The sequence below is a fragment of the Bombus bifarius genome, unplaced genomic scaffold, assembly GCF_011952205.1.
Source record: "Bombus bifarius isolate JDL3187 unplaced genomic scaffold, Bbif_JDL3187 scf7180000007996, whole genome shotgun sequence".
In the NCBI taxonomy this organism is placed as follows: Eukaryota; Metazoa; Arthropoda; class Insecta; order Hymenoptera; family Apidae; genus Bombus; species Bombus bifarius.
Window position 1 is genome coordinate 4,805,213 of NW_022884376.1, and position 20,818 is coordinate 4,826,030.

The window sequence follows — 20,818 nt, forward strand, 5'->3', positions numbered from 1 at the left end:
AGGAAAAGGTAGTAAATAAAGATGATAATCAATCGTAAAAAACATTTATAAGAAAGGTTATAAAATATATGTTAAATATGTAAAAAAGATCGGACAGTGTGCGAGAGAGATTTATCGATATAAATAATTACATTTAAATACAAGGAATATTGACAGAAAGTTAAAAATTAATTCGCCAGCAGACCGTGACAGCGCTTCTGTCGCCAATAATTGTCACTTTTCCGTTGACCGCCGTGTGAATTTGTGCGAATATTTCGCGGTGCTTGTTCGTGAACATAGTGATGTTTTAATTGTTGCTTGTAAAATATGTTAATTGATTGTGCCCAAAAACATCACGTCATATTTAAATAAGGTATGATGTCTGTTCTTCTTTTCTTCTTAAACAATGAACTTTCATCTCAATGAGGTTAACTTTCCGTTTGACATTTTTTTAACGTCATAATATCCGTTTTCAAATGAAATTCATATTTTAACATGTTTTATTTTTATATGTGAAGGTAATAGATCGTATTTTTATGCTTTTTAACAAGTGTCAAACATTTGTCATAATTATTACGTATTTTACTTAAGTGCGTGCGCAATTCAAGTTTTTGATTTCGACTTCAACGTACTTTAATGACTTCTCGATTATGATTTTTGAATTTTGAGTGCGATACGAATGTATTTTCTTTCGGAAAATCAATGTAAAACTAAATATAAATAAAGAATTGAAAGGCAATTAAGACGATTTAAGATTATTTTTATATTTATAATTAAAATTATTTTGTTATATATAGTATTGAATCCTGTAATTCGTATAAAATTTTACCATTGATATTTTGTATACCATAATATTTATATATTACTGTTACTCTACTAATATTCTATTAAAATGTAGCAATGTATATCTATATTTTAGAATTTTTATTTTTTTATGTATGTTGTACTTTTCCTTCAATTTTATTAACCCTTCATTTGCATGTTTCAGTGTTATATAACAGTGAGTGTATACATAAAAGATGACTGATCCAAAACCATCAGGAATAAAACCACCCTCAAAAATTGGTCGACCATGTAGCAATTTACCACCAAGACCAGCTGTTCCGCCATCACCTCCAAGACCATCAATGAGTGAGTCTTTTGTAAATTTATTTATTATATCACACTGTATATGCATGTTTTGGAAAGATTATATGATTTTATCCAATATTTTATTAGCTTCAGTGTCCAATATACCTTGTCTCTTACATGTAAAACATTACTTAATTCGAAGAAAATTTTTAAATATTTCAAGAAGCATCATATTTTAATTGTATACATAATGTATAAATAGGTTCTAGAAATTCACTTGATAACATAATATCACCTGGAGATAGTATCTAATCATAGAAATCTCCTTAAACTTCTCATGATCATATTATTATATGACTTGTTGTATCATTTAAAATACAAATATCGTTTATTCTCTTATTTTATGTTCATAATGTTCTTTATAAATAGAGTAAGTAGAAAAGTCGATGTAAACATTTGTATTTATAGTCTATAATGGCAACAATTATAAAATCGACTTGAATTAATATGAATAACGAATCGTCGAATGTGATTCCTACTCAGCACATGTGTATATTAGTCGAGGAAACGATACAAATAAAGGGCTCCGTTAATTCCCCACGCCGCATAAACGAGTACGCCCACGAGACCCTGAGACATGCGTGAACGAATGCTTTTACAAGTCCGACTTCTCGAACTTCTCGCGAGTCGTTCTTCCACCTCTCAACGCAACACATCTCGTCCGAGCGATCTGGTAAATATAGCGATTTCTCACTAACAAATACTAAGATCGTTATCGAGTACCGTCAACACTTTGTTTCATCGAAGAGATCAGTTGGAATGGTAAAGTGAATTCTACTTGATTTTAACGTTACTAATTAAACGATAGATCATTAATTAATTTGCTTTTTTCAATTAATTCGATCGTGTTTGATGGACTTTTTCTTTAAATTTTTAATGGATATTTTTATGAGATTCTCTGTCAGTATTTGTTAGGGTTGATTTTAATCAAGCCTTTATTCGCTGTTCTCCATTCATTTCAGAAACTTATTTGTTTTTGAAAGTTGTAGAGAATATTTCAGACGTATTCTTACTTTACTTTATAGCTCTACTCTCAGTTATTTCAAAGTAATGTTTGAATCAGTCAATTAACTATATTGAGATGCAAAATCTTTATTTCTGTGAGTATTTTCCATTTTAAATCACCAAATGTCTCAGCCTTAAATTCTCATTTCAAACTGTTAGATAACATACATGTTTGACTCCTCAACCAAATTACCAAATATCATACATATCTCTTATTTCACAGAAGTGCATCGCATATATCATTATATACCTACAGATCAGCTTTAGAACTCTCAGATTTTCTCTCTCTCTCCCTCTCTCTCTCTCTCTCTCTCTCTCTCTCTCAGATTAAGCTCTATATTATCAAGTGATTTCCTCAAGAATCCTGATGATCCCTTGGCTTCTCTGAGTATCGCTTCAGCTCAAATATCATCACCACCTTTACAACCCCTAAAGACCTCTGAAGCACCAATCACTTCAGCCCCAAAACCTTTCTTACAAGGGTATCCATTGATGATCAAAGACTAAACCTTGATGTTGTTCTAGAATAGTCGCACAAGCGGCAAGATCCAGATAGTCTGTTCGATTATTCACGGGCGGGCGGGGCGGAAAGAGACGCTAGCCTCGTACAAAAGCGCCTGGTCTCGCATCGAGGGCAGCTATCTTGCCTTATTGGTTCATCCAGTGGCTCGGTTGTACCGCAGCTAGGAAGGGACTCGCAACGCGTGCAGTCGGTGCAATCATCGTCGCATGACGCACATTGCGTTATGCAATTCGCGTGTGTTTATTGTACGCTCAATTTCCAACCGTACGTTTCGTCTTTCCTCCCACGTGCTCGCCACGCTTTCCATTTCGGGCAGGGATTTTCACGGCGTCCACCTTGCAGCTATGATCGGTCGTGCGCGTAGCGCCGCTTCGGCTCGAGTTTCGCAACGCGATAGAAAAGCTCAAGGTAACAATGTGAATTTGCAAATTGGCATCGAAACGTAGACATAGATCTGATTTCCTGGTATCTGATATTCATCATTAAAGAGATTCTTTGTTAATAAAGGAGGAGGAAAACAAGATTGAGCGCACTTTGGTGTCCTTCGAATTGTATATTTTTATTGGAGTTACCTAAGAGAGCATGATAATAACGTATGGTGATTGAGATAGAGGATAGTTCATTCAGGGTTTGAACAAATTTGGAATATTCTATTGTTAGAATTTAAAAAACTGAGAATGTCGTAGTATGGATGACTCTCCTTTACCGGAAACCTAAAGAACTGAAAGTAGCCTTGTTAATTTGAATAGGAGAAAAATCGGTGTTTTCTATGTATTAACCCTTTAACGATCGAAAGGCCGCCAGTTAAGGCCTCGAGTTATCTTTTATCATCCGCTCATTCTCTCACAATTTATTGCAGATATTAGTATGGCAAAGGTTAACAGTTGATGTTTCATGTATTATTACATCAACAATTTATCCCCATTGCTATTAATTATCTTCAATGTGGATCATTCAGATCATTACCTGTGTCTTATACCTAATGTTTCTTTTTACTTGTGGTTCACGGTGACCAATATTCATAAAATTCTTTGGTCGAGTAGTTATCGCATGCGTGATACCAACGTTGCAAACACGTCATACAAATGTTTACATGTGTTTTTTTTCTCCACGTCCCATTAGCATTCCTTCATAGGTCATGCTTGGTTTTTTAAAGTGACAATCTTTCGTTCTGACGTAATCACGGTTTCATGATGTCCAATAACACCGTGTGCCACCATCGACTAAATATGGTGGACGAGACCGAAGATGTTACTTGTTTTAGGCCTCTTTGATATTCACACCGGCAGTGGCAACCGGTTTTGAGATCAATTCACGAATTTCATCCACCAGCTTGTTGGCGCCAGTAACACAACACGATGAATCGCATTCATTATCTCCTTTAATGGATACACATCACTCGTTAATCGGACGTAGAACATAATTTCTTGCATGCATTACTGATACTCTCTTAAATAATTTCATTATACTTAAAGTTTAGGTACACCTTCTTGGGTTAGGACCAAGTTTCTTTTCTTTAAATGCAAAGCATTTGCGTTTTATATGTAAGATAGGAGGGTTTGCGTAAAAATTGTCTATTCTATAATCTTCCATAATAATGTTAGAAGGATCTTCAACCGTATACATTATTATCTATTCTTTCGAATAGGAGCTACAAATTTTAGGTTGTATTTTCATAATATTTAAACTTGTCAAATTACGGAAAAATCTGTTCATATGAATTTCCAATTTCCATTAGAATTCATTTCCAAGATATCTAAAAGTGGAATTTCTAGAATATCTAGCATAGAGTTTCTTAAAGAGGAACCGTAGCGCATACATTTCATTTTCGCGATATTTAAACTTCTGAAAATATTGAAAAACTTTTTTACGACCTTTCACAATTTTCATTAGAATTCGTCTCTAACAAATCAATCATGATCTAAAATTCAAATTTCCAGAAAAATGCAACTTTTTCAAAGCTTCCAACCGCAACTTCAAACTCTACAACGAATACATCGTTCAATATTATTCAACAGAGTATGTACGCAAGAAAAATTGGATGCATCAGCGAGTGACTGGTTGAGCGTGATTGAAAATCGAATCGGTCACAGAGATTGTGAAGATCGCGTTACGCGGGATGTTCATTAGATTAGATTCCAGGAACGAATTGCCACCTGACCTTAATAGTAATCGAATCGGTACTACTATTAACCTTGTTTACATATGGATCGTCTACTTACATCCGTACGGAACCGAAATATCTTGGATCGTATGACTATTTGTACGGATCTGATCACAAAGCATAGCACGTGTCAGCCGGTCAAAGTGCTGGATACTATACAAAGTTTATTTTGATAGCATCTTGTTCACTATATTTGTCACTAGAAGTAAATTAAAATAAGACTACTGCTTTATATAGCCATTTCATTATATGTAGGATTTACCTGAACTTAATTGGTCATCCGACTTGCATGGTTTCTTCTCTGTACTTTTTTTCTGAATGACTCACGTGTGACGATTCGAAGCGTTAGATAATGATGCATCGATCTTTATATAGTATGTATTTGGAAAGTAGAACTGCGTCGTAATCTTTTATGGTCGATTTTTAAATTATTTAACCGATTTATACTTCAGTAGTTTGGGTTTGGTATTCATCTTGGGTTAGTTATCATTGTGATACAGTAATTCTAATTATCTTACGATATATCTTGTACGATTATCTTACAATATTGTTACAAATCGGTTAGTTACTATTGCAACGCAATAATTCTAATTATCTTGCAATATAATATTGTAACAATTATCACTATATAGGTTTCCTTTACTATTGAATATGAATTATTTATATTATTTTATATTATTTTAATTTATATTATTTTAAATTCTATACTTTTCACAAATTGATTGCAATGGAGAAATTTGGAAAGGATTTCTAGAAATCTTACTTTATCGTTTCTTTTAGCTTATTTTACTATTTATTTATTCATTTTCTTAATTCTAAAATTCATCCTATTTATATTCATTTTTCTTATCATACAGAAGATTGTACAATCTTCGTACATTGCAAGTATTATGTCCGAAAAATCTCATACGGAGAATTATCTTTAACCGTATCGTGCATGCATGATCCAATGTTCGATAGTTTCGCTCTAATCGCGAATTGATCTCGTAGAACAGAGGCTTCTACCCACGCGACCGACCTACTACCACCGGCTCGCCCACAGATCGCTCATGAATAGTTAATTAAATCGCGAATCGCGACATTTTTCTCTAGTTTTTTTACTAGTAGAGATCGTAAGCTACGAGATAACACGCTCGACCTACGTTGTAATTAAATTATTGTCGAGACAGCTACGATACATATTTTGTTTTTCATTCCATCTTCTTCCAATGATTAAATAATTTATATTGAAATAAATAGAATGAAATTGCCCAAAAAATGAATGAATATTTTAAAAATTCTCAAGTATCAAAACGAAGTTAAAATAGCAAAGTAGAAATACTATAGGAACCTACGATATACGATTGAATAGCGAAAGGATAATATTCGAGTACTCGATATATCCAAATTGTACGTAATTAAAATTGTAATTAAAATTTGTTAAATTTGTTTCCTGTTGATGAATTTATTCAGTATTCACTAAATATTCAATTACTGAAATTCGAATACACAGATACATGTTTCCAATTATTTCAAACTATATTTTTATTATATCTAATTATCAATATGAAATATATTTACTTGCGCATTCATTAAACTCTTAAATACAAAATTTTACAGCATCATCATCGATCGATTTGTACTTGAACACGCCTCGTTGATCCCTGTTTTACATAACTTTACGCTTAATAACTTGGCCCATAGGAAATGAACTTCCTGTCTTACGTATCAGCAAAGTGCAATTAAAAAAAAAAACGTATTACGATTTGTGTTATCATGCGTAACACATGATACGAATCTTGATCTTTCACTACGCAATGTGACGTCCACTATGTCCACTTTAGTGTTATAATTTTTTTTTCCTTTTTTTTAAATCGTATTTCGTGGCGTTCAACTCTTCGACGGAGTTGAAGACCAAATGAAGATAAACGAAGCTTGTTTGCCCCGTGAAAGCATGCTTTTTGTTTCGTTTGATTTGCATTGTTCTGCGTTGTTTTGCATGACCACAGACCAGATGGATCATCTCTGGGAAACGCACGGCCGTCGATTAAGCGAGGCTGGCCTGCGCAGAGGATCAGGTAGGTGCTTTGTTTCTTTTCTGTTTTCTTTTCCTTCTAGTTTTTTATGTCTTTGCTACAGTGAATGCAAAAAATAATCGTTAAATTTTTAGAGATTTACATGATAAGATATTAACCCTGTCGTGTTCTTTGGTCACTTTGTATCCAATCGCATTTCCCTATCAATAAATTATAATATTTATTAAAGTATTTAATACGAAGAATATACTAAGAAATAATTGAGTGCACCGCAGTGCAAAAAGTATAGTGAATTTCGTATGACTTCATTCTTGCATCGGCTGCGATAGAATTTCAGTTATCTTGGCATTCGTCCAGAAACTGTGATTCTCGCAGTACTTAAATCAACACACCCATGACCTCAGATTCTTTTAGACATGACTAATCTTTCTGAAAATGAGCGATTATTCTCGCATCGGTCCGCGATAACGATTACATACAATTACATCGTTTTTCTTGTGAATCTGTGTAGCTTTTGTTGCCTGTATGCCTGATGCCTAATGAACGATCTCTATAGCCGTTATTAACGTAAAAATGAAAAGAAAAAGGAATATTCCACCGACAGGAATCTTTGCCAATATTATTAAAAAGAACGGAAAGAAAGAAGCGCTCGAATTAAAAACTCCACTCAACGAGTATATCTTCCCCTGTAAAATAATAAAATAAAATTATTTAAAAAAAAAAGGCAAAATTTCGGATCAAAAATCCCATTCAACGAGTCAACCTTCCTTCCCTAAATAAAATAAGAATAGAGAAGAGAACTCGTATTTAACGAGTTTATCTTCCTTTCTAAAATAAATCGAAAAGAAAGGACTGAAATATCGAATCGAGAAAAATTATAGCAGAAGAAAAGACTCGATTTAGAGAATCCGCTCAACGAACCTATTTTCCTCCCCGAAATAACAAATTAAAAGAGAAAAGAAAACGCGCTTGAACAAAAAACTCTAACGAAGCAAAGCAACTCAGCAGCGCAATTAAACACGCTTATATGTAATTCCACCCTGATTAGATAACAGCGTGGTTCTGACGGAGGACACGGACAGCTTCATAATAGGAGATCGAGTATGGGTCGGTGGCACAAAACCAGGCTCCATTGCTTATATCGGCGAAACTCAATTTGCCCCTGGAGATTGGGCTGGAGTGGTACTGGACGAACCTATTGGTAAGCTCTAGCCGTCATCCTCGAGGAGGAAATCATCTTCGACGAAAATTAACGAACGAGTGGACGCTTCAGGCAAGAACGATGGATCCGTGGCTGGCAGTCGGTATTTCCAATGCGAACCAAAGCGAGGAATATTCTCTCGATTGACCAGACTGACCAGAGCACCGTTGACCGATATCATCGCTGCGACATCACCGATACAAAAGACACCTACGTCGCCAAGTGACAGCGCGAAAGGAAGCCTCAGCAAGTCCATGTCTCCGTCTCTAAGTAAGGAACGCTGCAAGAAATATTCTCCTCGTCCGTAGTGTGCTTGAACTTTCTGTTTAAGAACGCTTGGAACGAGAGCCGTACAAGAAGAATCTGAAAGAATTTGTTTCTTTTCTTTTTCCTCTTTTGGGCGTCTCCTCTCGGTAGAATCGTAGAATAGAAACGAATTGTTCGTTTGCTGTTCGAGAATTTTGTAGGTTTAAGATGTACATTATAGAGTATCGTGTAAATTGTACAATATAAGTTGTGTTAGGTTGCTGCATAAGTTATATCTGCCAGAGTAGATCTTGCAGAAATCCGATGCACAAAATTGGTCTACGTGGATCTTTCGTGATGCATCTTTTATAAAAATCATTCAATTTATCGTATGTTGCATTTTAACGAGTTCAAAATTGTTTATTCGTTTCCGTGGTTGAAAATGATGAAAATTTCTTGGTACCACATTTGTCATCATACAAATTGAACGCTCTTTATTGCTTTTATTTTCTAGTTACTTTATTATAAGTTTGTTATTTCATTGATACGTATCGGTTAAAATTTTTCAACAAACGTAACGAATGGGTGTTCTTATATTTATGATAGACAGTGTATATGTATGGAATTGTCATATTTATTATAACATTGACTGCAACCTGTTTATGTAAATCAAGAATCAGACAGAATTTATGCAACAACCTATTATTTGACAATCGTTGATTATTTCAGGATCGTTTAGGTAAGGAAATGATCTCTGCAAAATTCTCTGTTAAATTGTTTATGCTTTTCTGAGTGAACGTCCAGTTGCACGCTGTACAGCTTAAAGTTGCACCACGTAGACTGTTTTATTATTGTGTTTAATACATAGCATGCTGTATAATATTCCTTGTTCTGTAGCGTTATCACCTAAACACTTGAAATTTTAAATCTCCCCAAATAGAACGACGTACTATACTGTCTCTTCCATTATGCATCGTAGCGTAGTCTAGGTTTTTCGATGTCCGATTATTTATGTAGTTAATTCTCCACGCAACGAGTTTTGTCTGTTTAATAAATAAATTTGGATACCGCTTCCTCACTTTCTTATCGTCGATTAAATTGTAAAAATTGTAAACGTAGAAACAGTGGATTTTTGGATTAACCCTCAACTAAGATTTAGATTTAAACGATCCTTACGCATATATTATTTCTTTAAAAAATTCCTCGCTATCAAATTCTCAATGTTTACAGATTTTAATTAAATTGTCTGTAAAACTATTAATGAGTTTCTTTTTTCATTTGTGTTCCTTATTTCATCGTTATTACTACTAATATTAGAAATATTTTAACATTCACATATTTATTCTATTTTTTTTTAAAAACATCTTACGTTCAAAATATTCGTGATAGCATATCTATCCTTACACTCATTAGGAGTCTCGTTTCTAACTGTAGTTGAGGATTAATTCCAATCACCAGTATCTTAAACACCTTCTGACAAAGTGGTTTTACGTAATATTATCTTAATGTTTCATGCATGTATTCTTCTACTGTAAAAAATTCATCTGTTATAAGAAACGTATTGTAACTCGTCACGCAGACGCATCAACGACGAGTCTATCGTCCACGGTGTCGCAGAGGGATCTCAGGATAGGTGACAGGGTAATAGTATCGTCCAGTCAAGGCAGCAAAACCGGTGTCCTCAGGTACATCGGCATCACAGAGTTTGCACTTGGCGAATGGTGCGGTGTGGAACTAGATGAGCCGATTGGAAAGAACGATGGTTCCGTCAACGACAAGAGGTCTGCATCGATATTAGAAATTTATAGTCTGGACCAAAAATTTCAGTCGCCCAACATCGCTTCCCTAATCAATGCGTGATGGATTTTTCCCCATTTTAACAATTTTTTATGCCCTGAAGAGATATGTATCAGTCTTTACATTTTTACTCTTATCTGTCTGATTCATTTTGTTATTTAACATTTACGCATTCCTCGCGATTCCCTTGTTAACTTAAAACGTGTTTGTCCAAGAAAATTAGACAAATTATTTTATTACTTTGGTGCTTGGATTTAAAAGAAAAAGAAACTTTTCTACTATCTTCTTAGATTCTTTGGACTCTTTATTATCATCTTTCTTTTGTTTTTAAATCTTATCTTTGTTGAATTGTTTTATTTTTTGATAAATCTTCTCAACGAAATATATTTTTTAATACCTCTGCGAATCTAATCTATGATATGTAAAGCAGAAGAACGGTATAGATTTTGAGCTGTAGAAATGTCTAATTCAGATCATAATAGAGCACAGGTATTCGCAGCGTGGGTGTAGCGTTTTGTTCGATCAAGCTTCTCCCTAGATTCTGCAACTTCGAATTAATTAACTCGATTCGATCACGCCAATGGCTGTATTTATAACTTCGATTGCATACAAATGTAAACGGATAACGACGACAGCCTTGACATTTATTACCAGTATTCTCTTTAACTATTGAAAAACGATCAGAGAAAAGATCAGACTAAATTTCCAATAGTTCCATTAATTATGTAACAAAATGAATCACACGACAACAGAGAAATCTCTGTGTTACTTAGAAAGTGGATAAAGTTTAAGAAAAACGATATAAAAAAATCAATTAGCTCCTGCTTTCTACCTCTGCTTTGCTAATCAGTTTAGCATTCATTCAGGTACTTCGAGTGTCGACCTAAATACGGTCTGTTCGCACCCGCACACAAGGTCAGCCGGTCGCCGTCCAGCAAAAGGTCATCGTGCATAGTGCACAAGCCAACTGGCGCCGCCCTGAACACGTCCCTGAGGAAGACCGGTTCCAGAGAGTCATTGCTCTCGATGTCGAGCATCGTCAGCACCGCGAGCACAGCCACCAAAGCTGGTGTTAGCGCCACGAGGGTAAGATTCACGGAGCCAGAGTGAGGAAGATCGCCTGCAGCTTGTATCTTCTCTGCAGAACGCAGATTCCTGACTGTCCAATTTATTTGCCACTCCGCTCGAACAATCAGGGGATTGAAAGAATAGATTTCTCATTTGGGACGATGATTGCGGATTTTTATACATTTTTGAGAAATTTAAAAACGCGTAAATGCGCAGAACGTGCGTATACGATATCTAGAGTACAAACTTTCGCTTAGGTTCCATTTCTTAATAAAATTTGAATCTGTATGAATATCCGCAGTCTATGTATTACGAACGCGTTAATGTTCAAAAATTTGAGATCATGCACCATTTTGTAATTATATGTAATTGAAATTGTCAGTACTATATGAACACACATCTGGCTGTTTTGTTATATATTCTATGTATTTCTAAAATTTTGAATCTTCGCAAAAAAAAAAAAAAAAAGAAAAAAGAAAAAGACAAGAAAGGAATAAAATTTTGCTTTGATTATCCTGCAAAGGTAACGAAAAGAAACTCGAACAGATGGTGGCAATGGCTTTAAAATTTTGGAAAACGTGTATTTGCTTTGGTACCAGATTTGTACCTTAAGATTCAAAGTATTAGATACGCTTGTTTGTAGAATAAATAATTCTCTGATTATTCCAAGGAGTACAATGAACGCGTTTCTGCTAGTTTGTATAAATAAAGCATCACCTCCTTTAAACCTGCTTTGAAACGCGTTTGCGAGTGAAACTGCGAGTTGTTAGCTTCTTAGTCATATAGTGATGTTGTTAGATTGATATAGACACACACACACATACAGTACACAGATACATATATATATATATATCTGTATGTGTGTGTTACATTTGTTATCATTGCTGTTGTTCTTGTTAATAACATTGTCGATTGTTAGAGATTAGTTTAAGTCGAACCTAATTTACGATCCAAAGAGATATCCAGTATTCCTAATCTTTGGGCGTATTTAACTTTATAGAACGCTTACAGAAAAGTCATATATTCGTACAGTATTCTTTTCACAGAGTCTTTATATATTTTTTTTTATCGAGAGAAAAATGATATATATATTTATTTATTGGAAGAGGAAGTAAATAAGAGGTAGGAGTTGAGTGGATTAACTGTATGGCTGTTGCATGATATATTTTTGTTTTTTGTTGCATCTATAATTCCAGCGGCCTGGTTTTCGCACCTCAACACCTGCACGAATCACCCTGCAGGTGAGATTATGATCTAACATTTATTTCGGTTACTTATCAATACCCTCTTTAATTAGAAGTATAATAGATGATATCCTTCATACACTCCACATAATAGAAATACATTAACAAACATATTGTGACTATGTATTTGCATAATTTCAGATATAATCAGTATGATTTGAAAGTTAAGATTTGTCATGTTGATTCATTTAGAATTTAGAATATTATAGCGCGTTACCACTAGTTTTATAGTAGACAATAAGTAGCTTACAAAAGTATTTTGATACTTGTATGTGATATTAATAAAATCATCCGTCCATTCCTTTTAATCTCCTTAAAAATCTCATTCCCACCTGGATGAGTATATACTTTTCTAGTAAATTAATTTTTTTTTTATTTTATTTTTTTAAACTGAACGAAAGCATTCTAAGTTACCAGTATTGTGAAATTTATCTCCGATCATTTATTTCGCTGCCATTTGTGATGCGACTCGTATTTATTTAATTAAACGTCATCAAATCAAGTGTGCAATAAATAATTCAACCTGCTCGGTTTACACGCTTTTGAGATTCGTGTTGAGAATAAAGTATTCGATGTGCATTTATCGTTAGCGACACGATGTCCTCGTTGTTGTATACAGCGATAATTATGTATATTTAAATTGCAAATTCTGTATCTGTGTAACGCTATGCGGTTTGCATTTTTATCGAGCAAACTTACTTTGCTTTTCACGTATTCATCAAAAACCGGTTCTCGAGTAACGTAAGAATAGTGACAAAAATCTGTCAAGATAAAGAGCACACTATGAATAGAATAAACATGGTCTTTGCATAAGTACATAGACACACAGTTTTGATGGCAATAATTAAATATTTGCTTTTGTTATGATCAACATAGAAAGTGTTATTATGATATAAACTCGCGCGATTATGATATGAATTTCTTGACTAAATATGTATTGTAATGCTGCATTGAGAAATCCTTTCAATAGAGCATTCCTAATAAATGTTTAAACGATATTAGCAATTTTTTTTTTTTTACACATATCTCCACCATTTTTAGGAAACGTTAAAGGAGAAACAACAGGAAATCGAGATTCTCCGGAAGGAACGAGATTTAGAACGTGAACGAATTACGAAAGCCGCAAATCAAGCAGATCAGGCAGAACAGTCGCTTATTTCAGTAGTAAAAGAATATGAGCAGGTTGTAATATTATCATGCGTAGCTTATTTAGTCGTTTAATATTATGATAATATTGAAAAGTGTCATTTCAATTTTAGTATCGCGAGAAAATGCAAAAAACCGTTACTGACGCGGAGGTTGCGTTTTCAAAATTACTCGAAGAGAAAAATGCACTTGCTTTACAATTGGAGGAAGAGAAGAGGAAGTGTGAAGATCTCCTGTTTCGTTTCGAGGAAGAATCGGTTAACAAGGATGATATTCAGGTACACATCTTAACTGTATACAATTTTTATTCCAGACATAAAACGATATATATTAAAATATATTAATTTAATATGAGATATATTGTAAGGTAAGTGTGAACATTTTTAGGAAGAACTTTAGAAATAGCTTAAACGAACGACAAAACACGAGGTGGAATAGAAAAACATGTTCATGGTTTTTATATTTTTTCTTGTTTCACTTTGTTTTGCCAAATTTCTACTTCTGTTCTGAGATGTTTAACTATACATCAATTGCTTGGCAAAATTTCAAAGAACTACAGAACATTAAAATTAGGGACTAGATTAACATGCTTTTCCTAGTATTAGGAGCTTGTACATAAAATGGTGATGGGCAAAGCTAGTATATACATAGTATATACATATGTAACTCAATTCAAAACGATAAAGTGTTAAAATTCCCCCCGACCCAAATCATTTGTAAACAATAATTAGAACGTTGGAAAGTTATTTAAGTTTAAAAAGATAATTTACCAAAAATAAAAAATGAAAGATTTCGTATGGTATATGACAAAAGCTTGTTTCTAGGCTATGGGTTAACGTAAAAAACTTATCGTTTATTTTCAGAAAGAAAGAAGTGAGCAATGTGTGAGTATCCGATGGCAGCCATTTGGGATAGAGGAGGGGTTGATGATGCTGTTTTTCTGCACTGCTTCTCTTACCATCACTGTAGTCATGTCGTTTAGCATTTCATCACAAGTTTGTCAAAATAATATGTGATGTCGCAGTATCTCTTCGATGCTTTCCCCAACTAATTGATTCTCAATCTTCGTTGACATTAAATATTAGAGTTGAAATTATACTAGCACTATTTGATGCTCGTATGTAAATTACTTAGGGCATATAAAAGAAAAAGATAAAAGAAAGGATTATAGATTGAAAAAGATAAATTTGTAACATGTAATGAATAGATTTTTATCTAATCGTTACGTACAATCCGTTAGAAAGGTGCGGGATTAACACGCTTTACGGTGCACTATGAACATAATTGCTATTTTCAGTATTGCTTTTTTTCACGCCAAATTTGTGCTTTACATAAGAATCAATTATTAATATGTAGTAAATAATTAAGTCATCGTACGATAAATTTAAGAATCAATGTAATTCTTTTTTATTTATTTATTTGGTACTCTATTTATTTATTTATTAGCTATTCATTTCATATTTTGTTTATCATACTGTGTTAAATTTGTATATTTTCGATTCCATTATGTTATACACGGTTGTATATTGTTATTCTGCAAAATCAAATAATATGTCTTACACTTGTTGAAGCATACAAAAAAAAATTATATTTTGTATTTTATTGCACTCTCGCCTAAACCAACTTTATGGATAGAAAATTGATATTGTATATCTTAATGCACTTTGTGTTAGTTAATGTCTGTTTAAATTGATTTATTATTATACTAAACAAATACGTTTGTGGTTAGGTGATAAATACTGTAAATGAAAATAAGATCAAAGATCTTGAAAAGCTGTTGCTGGAAGAAAGAGAACGTGTCGGTCAACTTGAACGTGATAGCATCAAATTATTCGAAACGGAAGAAGAACTGACCCGTCTTCGCAATGAAGTCTCAAACGCTACTACTCAAGAAACGCAGCAACTCGAAGGTACCTTGGGAAAGGATTTTATCATGCACTATTTTGTACAATTTATTTTAATCACGAATTGATTTAGACTTACAGAGTCGCAATAAAATTTTGGAGGAAAGTAGAAATAATCTTGAGAATGAGATGCAAGAGAAAAGAATACTTATGGAGCAATATATAAATCAAATAACCGAATTGCAATCAAAATTAAAAGAAAATCAACAAGAAAGCGCGGTTCATAAAGAATCAGAGACAAGTTTGCGGACAGAAATAGAACGTGCGACGAAAGATTTGGAGGAAAAGAATACGTTGATAGAAGATATGAAAAAGCAATTTGAACACAGTACAAATACTTTGAAAGAGCAGTTGCAAAAAGCTGCAGAAACGATAGAAAATATTAAAAAGGAAAGTACAAGTGAAAAGGAATTATTGAAGTCAAAGTATGATAAGATAGTCGAAGAGAAGGAAAATCTTTTGAAAGCAAAAACAGAAGAATTAGAACTACAATCAAAAAAACAGTTAGAAGTACAAAATGTTGCATTGGAGAATCTTAAGACTGAGAATATGAAGCAAATTAGCAAACTTTCAGAGTCTTTCAATGAACAATTGAATATGAAAGACTCGAAGATTAAAGAAGTTTCTACTAAGCTTGATCAAAAAATATCTGAGACTGAAAAACTGATGGTTGAACTATCCACGCAAATTGATATAAATAAGAAAAAAGATGAAGAATTATCTGTTGCTTTAAAGAAACTGGAAGGTATGTTCACAATACAAGATGTCCAAGTACTAGACTAGAAAGCTGTGTAATCTTAACTTATATTACTTAAATTAATTTACAGAACTAAACGAAAGGCTCAAGTTAATGGAAGAAAAGAATTATTCGCTTTCTAAACAAATCCAAGAGTACGAAAAAATTGCTGATGATAGTTTTAAAATAGTCCAGGAAAAGCAGAAGTTGGTAAGTACTTCTTTCTATAAATATTATGTTCTACTACTAAATATAATTTTTTTTACTATTTTAGGAACATGATATCGCTTCCTTAATGGCTACCGAGGCCAATTCCTCAGTCCAATTGAAGAAATTAAGCGAAGAGTTGAAAGTGAAAGAAAAGGAACTATCAGAACTTCGTTCAACAACTGCAGCTGAAATAGAAGAATTAACTAAACGTTATCAGGGCCAGATTGAAGAGAAAGCAAAATGTATAGAAGAAGCAAATGCTTATATATCTCAGAAATCATTATTACTCAGTAAATTAGAAAATGATGTCCTTGAATTGAAGTCGATTCTTGCCAATAAAGATGAAGAAATAAAAAATCTCACACAAAAGACTTTAGGTAAAACATATAAATATCAAATTTCAGTAATTGTATCGCTAAATTAAGATTATTGTTGTCTATGTTTCAGATTTACAAAATGCACTTACTTTATCGGAACAAACTAAGACAAATCTGGAGAATGAATTCCAAGGACTTCAAAGCAATATAGAACAATTAAATCAACAAGTTGCTGGTACAGAAAATAAACTGTCGCAAGTCACTTCTCAAAAGGAAAAATTGGTAAATAGTTACTTTATTTAAAGTTTATTTAGATTTTTAACAGATATATAGATTTTTAATTTTTAGATGTAAAATATTTAATTATTCGTTTTATATTTAGGAAGCTGATATTGCAAATTTGATAAGTACTTCCGCTGATTCATCGGAGCAACTTATGAAATACAACGAGGATTTACGAACAAAAGAAAAAGAACTTGATGAATTTAAAGATAAAGCATTCAAAAATGAAACTATGCTCAAATCATTAGAGTTGAAGTTGATTAATATCGAAACAGAATTAAACAAAGCTAATACATTAATTCAAGAACAACGCTCAGAATTAGAAAATAATAAATCTGAATTGGAAAAAGAGAAGAAATTGAACGTGGAGTTATCTAGCAAAATAAAAGGATTTGAAACAGAAAATGTAGAACTTGAAAAACAAATAAAAGAAAATGATTACATTAAAGAAGAACTTAAAGAAAGAACTCAGGAATCATTGAATCTTTCAAATGAACTAAAAAATAACAAAGAGGAAATTCTTAATCTACAAAAACAACATGAAACTTTAAAAAATACACATAAAGAGGAGGTGTCTTCTCTTCAGAAAGTGATTGATAACATAAAGACGGAATTAACTACTTCTCAAGAGACAACAAAGACTTTACAAAAGATCAGATCTAAGTTAGAAGCTAATCAAAGTGCCAATCGTTGGACAATTGAAGAATTGACAGAAAAACTCGAAGCTGAAGCAACAAACCGTGCGAAATTAGAATCATTAATGACAGAAAAAGATTCTAATCTGCATGAGTTACAAAAAAAATATGAAGAATTACAGAAAACGAACGAAGCTTTGATAGCTAATCAAGAAGCTACTGACAAAAATCTTACTACGTCGTTAGATAGTATGTCCAGTGAAGTAAAAGAATTGAGGGATAAACTAGATGTTGCTGCGGAAATGATTAAAGTCAAAGAAGATGCTCTTGTACAAATGAAAAAGGAAACTGAACACACTGAAGCACAAATTTTGAAGCTTAATGACACTGTTGCGTCTATTCAAAGGGAACAAACGGATAATGTAGAGGAAATGAAAAAATTACAAGAAATGCTATCAAAGAAGGAAAAGGAAATATCTAACATCACGGACACAAAAATTTCTTTAGAAAATAATCTAAAATCTGTAGAATCAAAATTAGAGAAAAATATAAAAACGTTAGAATCACAGTTGGAGACTATACAAAAAGAACTAGATGTAAAAAATAACATGCTTCAGGAATCAGAACATATAATAAAAGAATTGAAAAGCTCCAAAGAAGAATCTGTGATGAAATTACAAAATACCTTAGAATGTGAAATGAAAGCTAAACAAACTGAGCTTGAATTTGCAATGCAGAAAAATTCTGAATTGCAAAAACATCAACAATCGCTTCAAGATACGATAGAAAAACAAGTTAATGATTTGAATAACAAAGAAGTAACAATCGATAAATTAACAGCACAAATTAAAGCCTTAGAAGATGCACAAATGAAAAAATTGAAAACGGATGAACAGATGCAAAATGAAGAAGTTAAACTTATGCAAAGTAAACTAAGTGAGGCGATTAAAGAAAATAGAAATCTAGTTGATAGTAAAGAATCTCTTGAAAGATTACTTGTAGAACAGAAAAAGAAAATTGAAGTGTTAACAAATACCATACAAACTAAAGAAAAAGAAACCGAGAAAAATATTCAAAATTTGGTAGAAAAATTAAACCTTGTATCCACGGAATCTGCACAGTTAAAAGAAGCACAAAGTAATTTGTAGGTACACAAAAAATAACTTCATACTTTTCTAATACTTCACACGTTTATATGGACTTTACATTTCAGGGAAAGAGAAAATAAACAAATTACTGCTAAATGGACAGAAGCAACGAGTCAATTAAAACTTACTCGTGAAAACATAAAGAATAATTACGATGTAAGTACTTGAGTTTCAATTTAATGTAAATTTGCTACAAATAAATATATAATATATCTAGATTTTCATTTATATTATAGGCAGCAGGAGGTGATATGAAACAACATATGGGTAAAATTTATTTAAAATTCATTAATCTTCTTTGTTGATTTTTCAATTCTATTGTAAAGCTAAATTATTAATTTCAGTTGATAAAGATATTGACATGATAAAGTTAAAAGAGGAATATGAAACAGCAAAAAGTCAAATAGATTTCTTAAATTCTGTAATAGTGGAGATGCAACGTAAAAACGAAGCTTTACTATGTAAAGTTGAAGTTCTTGAAATAGGAGTACCTGCCAATGAAGCTGACGAGTATACCAAGTTCGTAATATTTAATTTTTAAATAAGCCTATGTTATAACAATGGTATGATATTCATTAATTAATTTTAGAACCACATTAGAAAAACGAATGGCTGCGCCACGTATGTTCTGTGATATTTGTGAACAATTTGATTTACACGAAACGGAAGATTGCCCACGACAAGCTCAAGACTTTCTAGATACGGAAAAGGTCGTAAAGCCCCCGAAGAAAACATCGGTGGAAAGACCGTACTGCGAAAACTGTGAAAGTAAGAATTTATTCTTTAAAACTTTGCGAATTGCAATTCTCTCCATATCCATTTATAATATTTTTTTTCCTAGGAACAAAAGCAAGCGTTTAAAATTCTTTTAAATGACTTTTTTAATTCCTAGAAAATATTAGTTAAAAACTGGACAAATACCTTAACACAGACTAATACGTTATTATTTTAAGTATACACTGAATATTTCACACTAATCCGTCTAACAATTTTCCGTATTTCTATCCAATTCCATTTACGATTGTTTTACCTGTTTTACAGTGTTTGGACATGATACTCGTGATTGCGATGATGCTGAAACCTTTTAATGGCGTGTTGTCATTTGTTGACCTATCTCATTGCTTCTCAAAGATCTTAGATACAAAAGAAAAGACCTGTTAAAATTTTTGCAGAGTATATTTTTATATAAAAGAATTTAATGCTACAGTTCTGTGCATGTCTTCCTGCATAGAAATATGTGTGTCCATTCAAAATACATCGACAATTCGATGAGAAATGTGTGCTCCTCGTGTTAAATTTATGATTTGAAAGTCTATATATGTTCACCAGAATGTTTTTCTGTGTATATTCGTTGCGCTTTCATGTGATTGTTAAAGTACAAAGTCATATACCAGTTCTATTACCACTTACGACTAAGTTATTTTATGATACATTGCTGAATTATATTATAGAATGGGAGCATAGTTCATTATTTATATAATGAACAGTTAAACGTATACCATGCGAAACTTCGAACGTCAAGAAACGTTCGAAAGTCAAATGTAATTATGTACATACTAGTTATTTATGTCAACCTGTAACTGTATTTAATAATTTATTTAGTATCAAAAAACGTCACACATTTAATAATAGTTCCTTTAATTGACAAACTCAATGATCGAGCCATTAGAATTAGTTCACAGAGTTTCTTCACAATGTCTCAGAACTTATATCAACATGATTGGTAGTACATTTTTCTGAAAAAAATTTGTACTGAAATATAATGAAAATAAGTATTTATTATTTCGTATGTATGTTTTTCTTTGCCATTAATCTTTGTACAAAATTCGTTTCAGCAGAATTGTACTACTATGACTTACCGTTGTCTTGCCTTTTAACTTTAAGCTTCAATACAGGGTTGATATCTTGTCTCAAATCTGAATCTTGTCTTGAAATGTACATTTAATAAATTATAACTAAACTTTGTAGTTAAAAAAAATAAAATTGTAAGAGACTGATTTTAGCATTTTGCATAAATTTATTTAAATTACACAGCAATGACTTACTTTAAATAACAAGAACTGATTT

At 32.6% G+C, this 20,818-nt stretch overlaps 1 protein-coding gene across 9 annotated transcripts; it reads left to right on the forward strand.

Moving 5' to 3' along the window:
- The first annotated feature begins 146 nt into the window (after positions 1–146).
- LOC117205991 (restin homolog) lies at positions 147–20,748 on the forward strand. 9 transcript variants are annotated; one of them, XM_033444894.1, is made up of 22 exons: positions 147–352; positions 968–1,110; positions 6,791–6,859; positions 7,866–8,018; positions 8,091–8,288; positions 9,844–10,045; positions 10,928–11,147; positions 12,326–12,370; positions 13,415–13,555; positions 13,633–13,797; positions 14,383–14,403; positions 15,249–15,429; positions 15,497–16,168; positions 16,251–16,369; positions 16,434–16,746; positions 16,817–16,968; positions 17,069–18,747; positions 18,817–18,907; positions 18,988–19,018; positions 19,096–19,270; positions 19,341–19,519; positions 19,793–20,748. In XM_033444894.1, exons 2-22 carry the CDS (start codon positions 999–1,001, stop codon positions 19,837–19,839), a joined length of 4,965 nt encoding a protein of 1,654 aa, XP_033300785.1. In that variant the 5' UTR covers positions 147–352; positions 968–998; the 3' UTR covers positions 19,840–20,748. The 9 variants fall into 9 exon arrangements, with proteins under 9 accessions (XP_033300785.1, XP_033300786.1, XP_033300790.1 ...); XM_033444895.1 differs by lacking the exon at positions 6,791–6,859; XM_033444896.1 differs by lacking the exons at positions 147–352; positions 968–1,110 and adding an exon at positions 1,643–1,783.
- The last annotated feature ends 70 nt before the right edge of the window (positions 20,749–20,818 follow it).

Coding starts and splice junctions, on each gene's coding strand:
- LOC117205991 (XM_033444891.1), top strand. CDS start 2,845: ATGACGCACATTGCGTTATGCAATTCGCGTGTGTTTATTGTACGCTCA. Junction 16,969..17,068: donor CTTCTCAAAAGGAAAAATTG/GTAAATAGTTAC, acceptor TTTTATATTTAG/GAAGCTGATATTGCAAATTT. Junction 19,271..19,340: donor GAAGCTGACGAGTATACCAA/GTTCGTAATATT, acceptor AATTAATTTTAG/AACCACATTAGAAAAACGAA.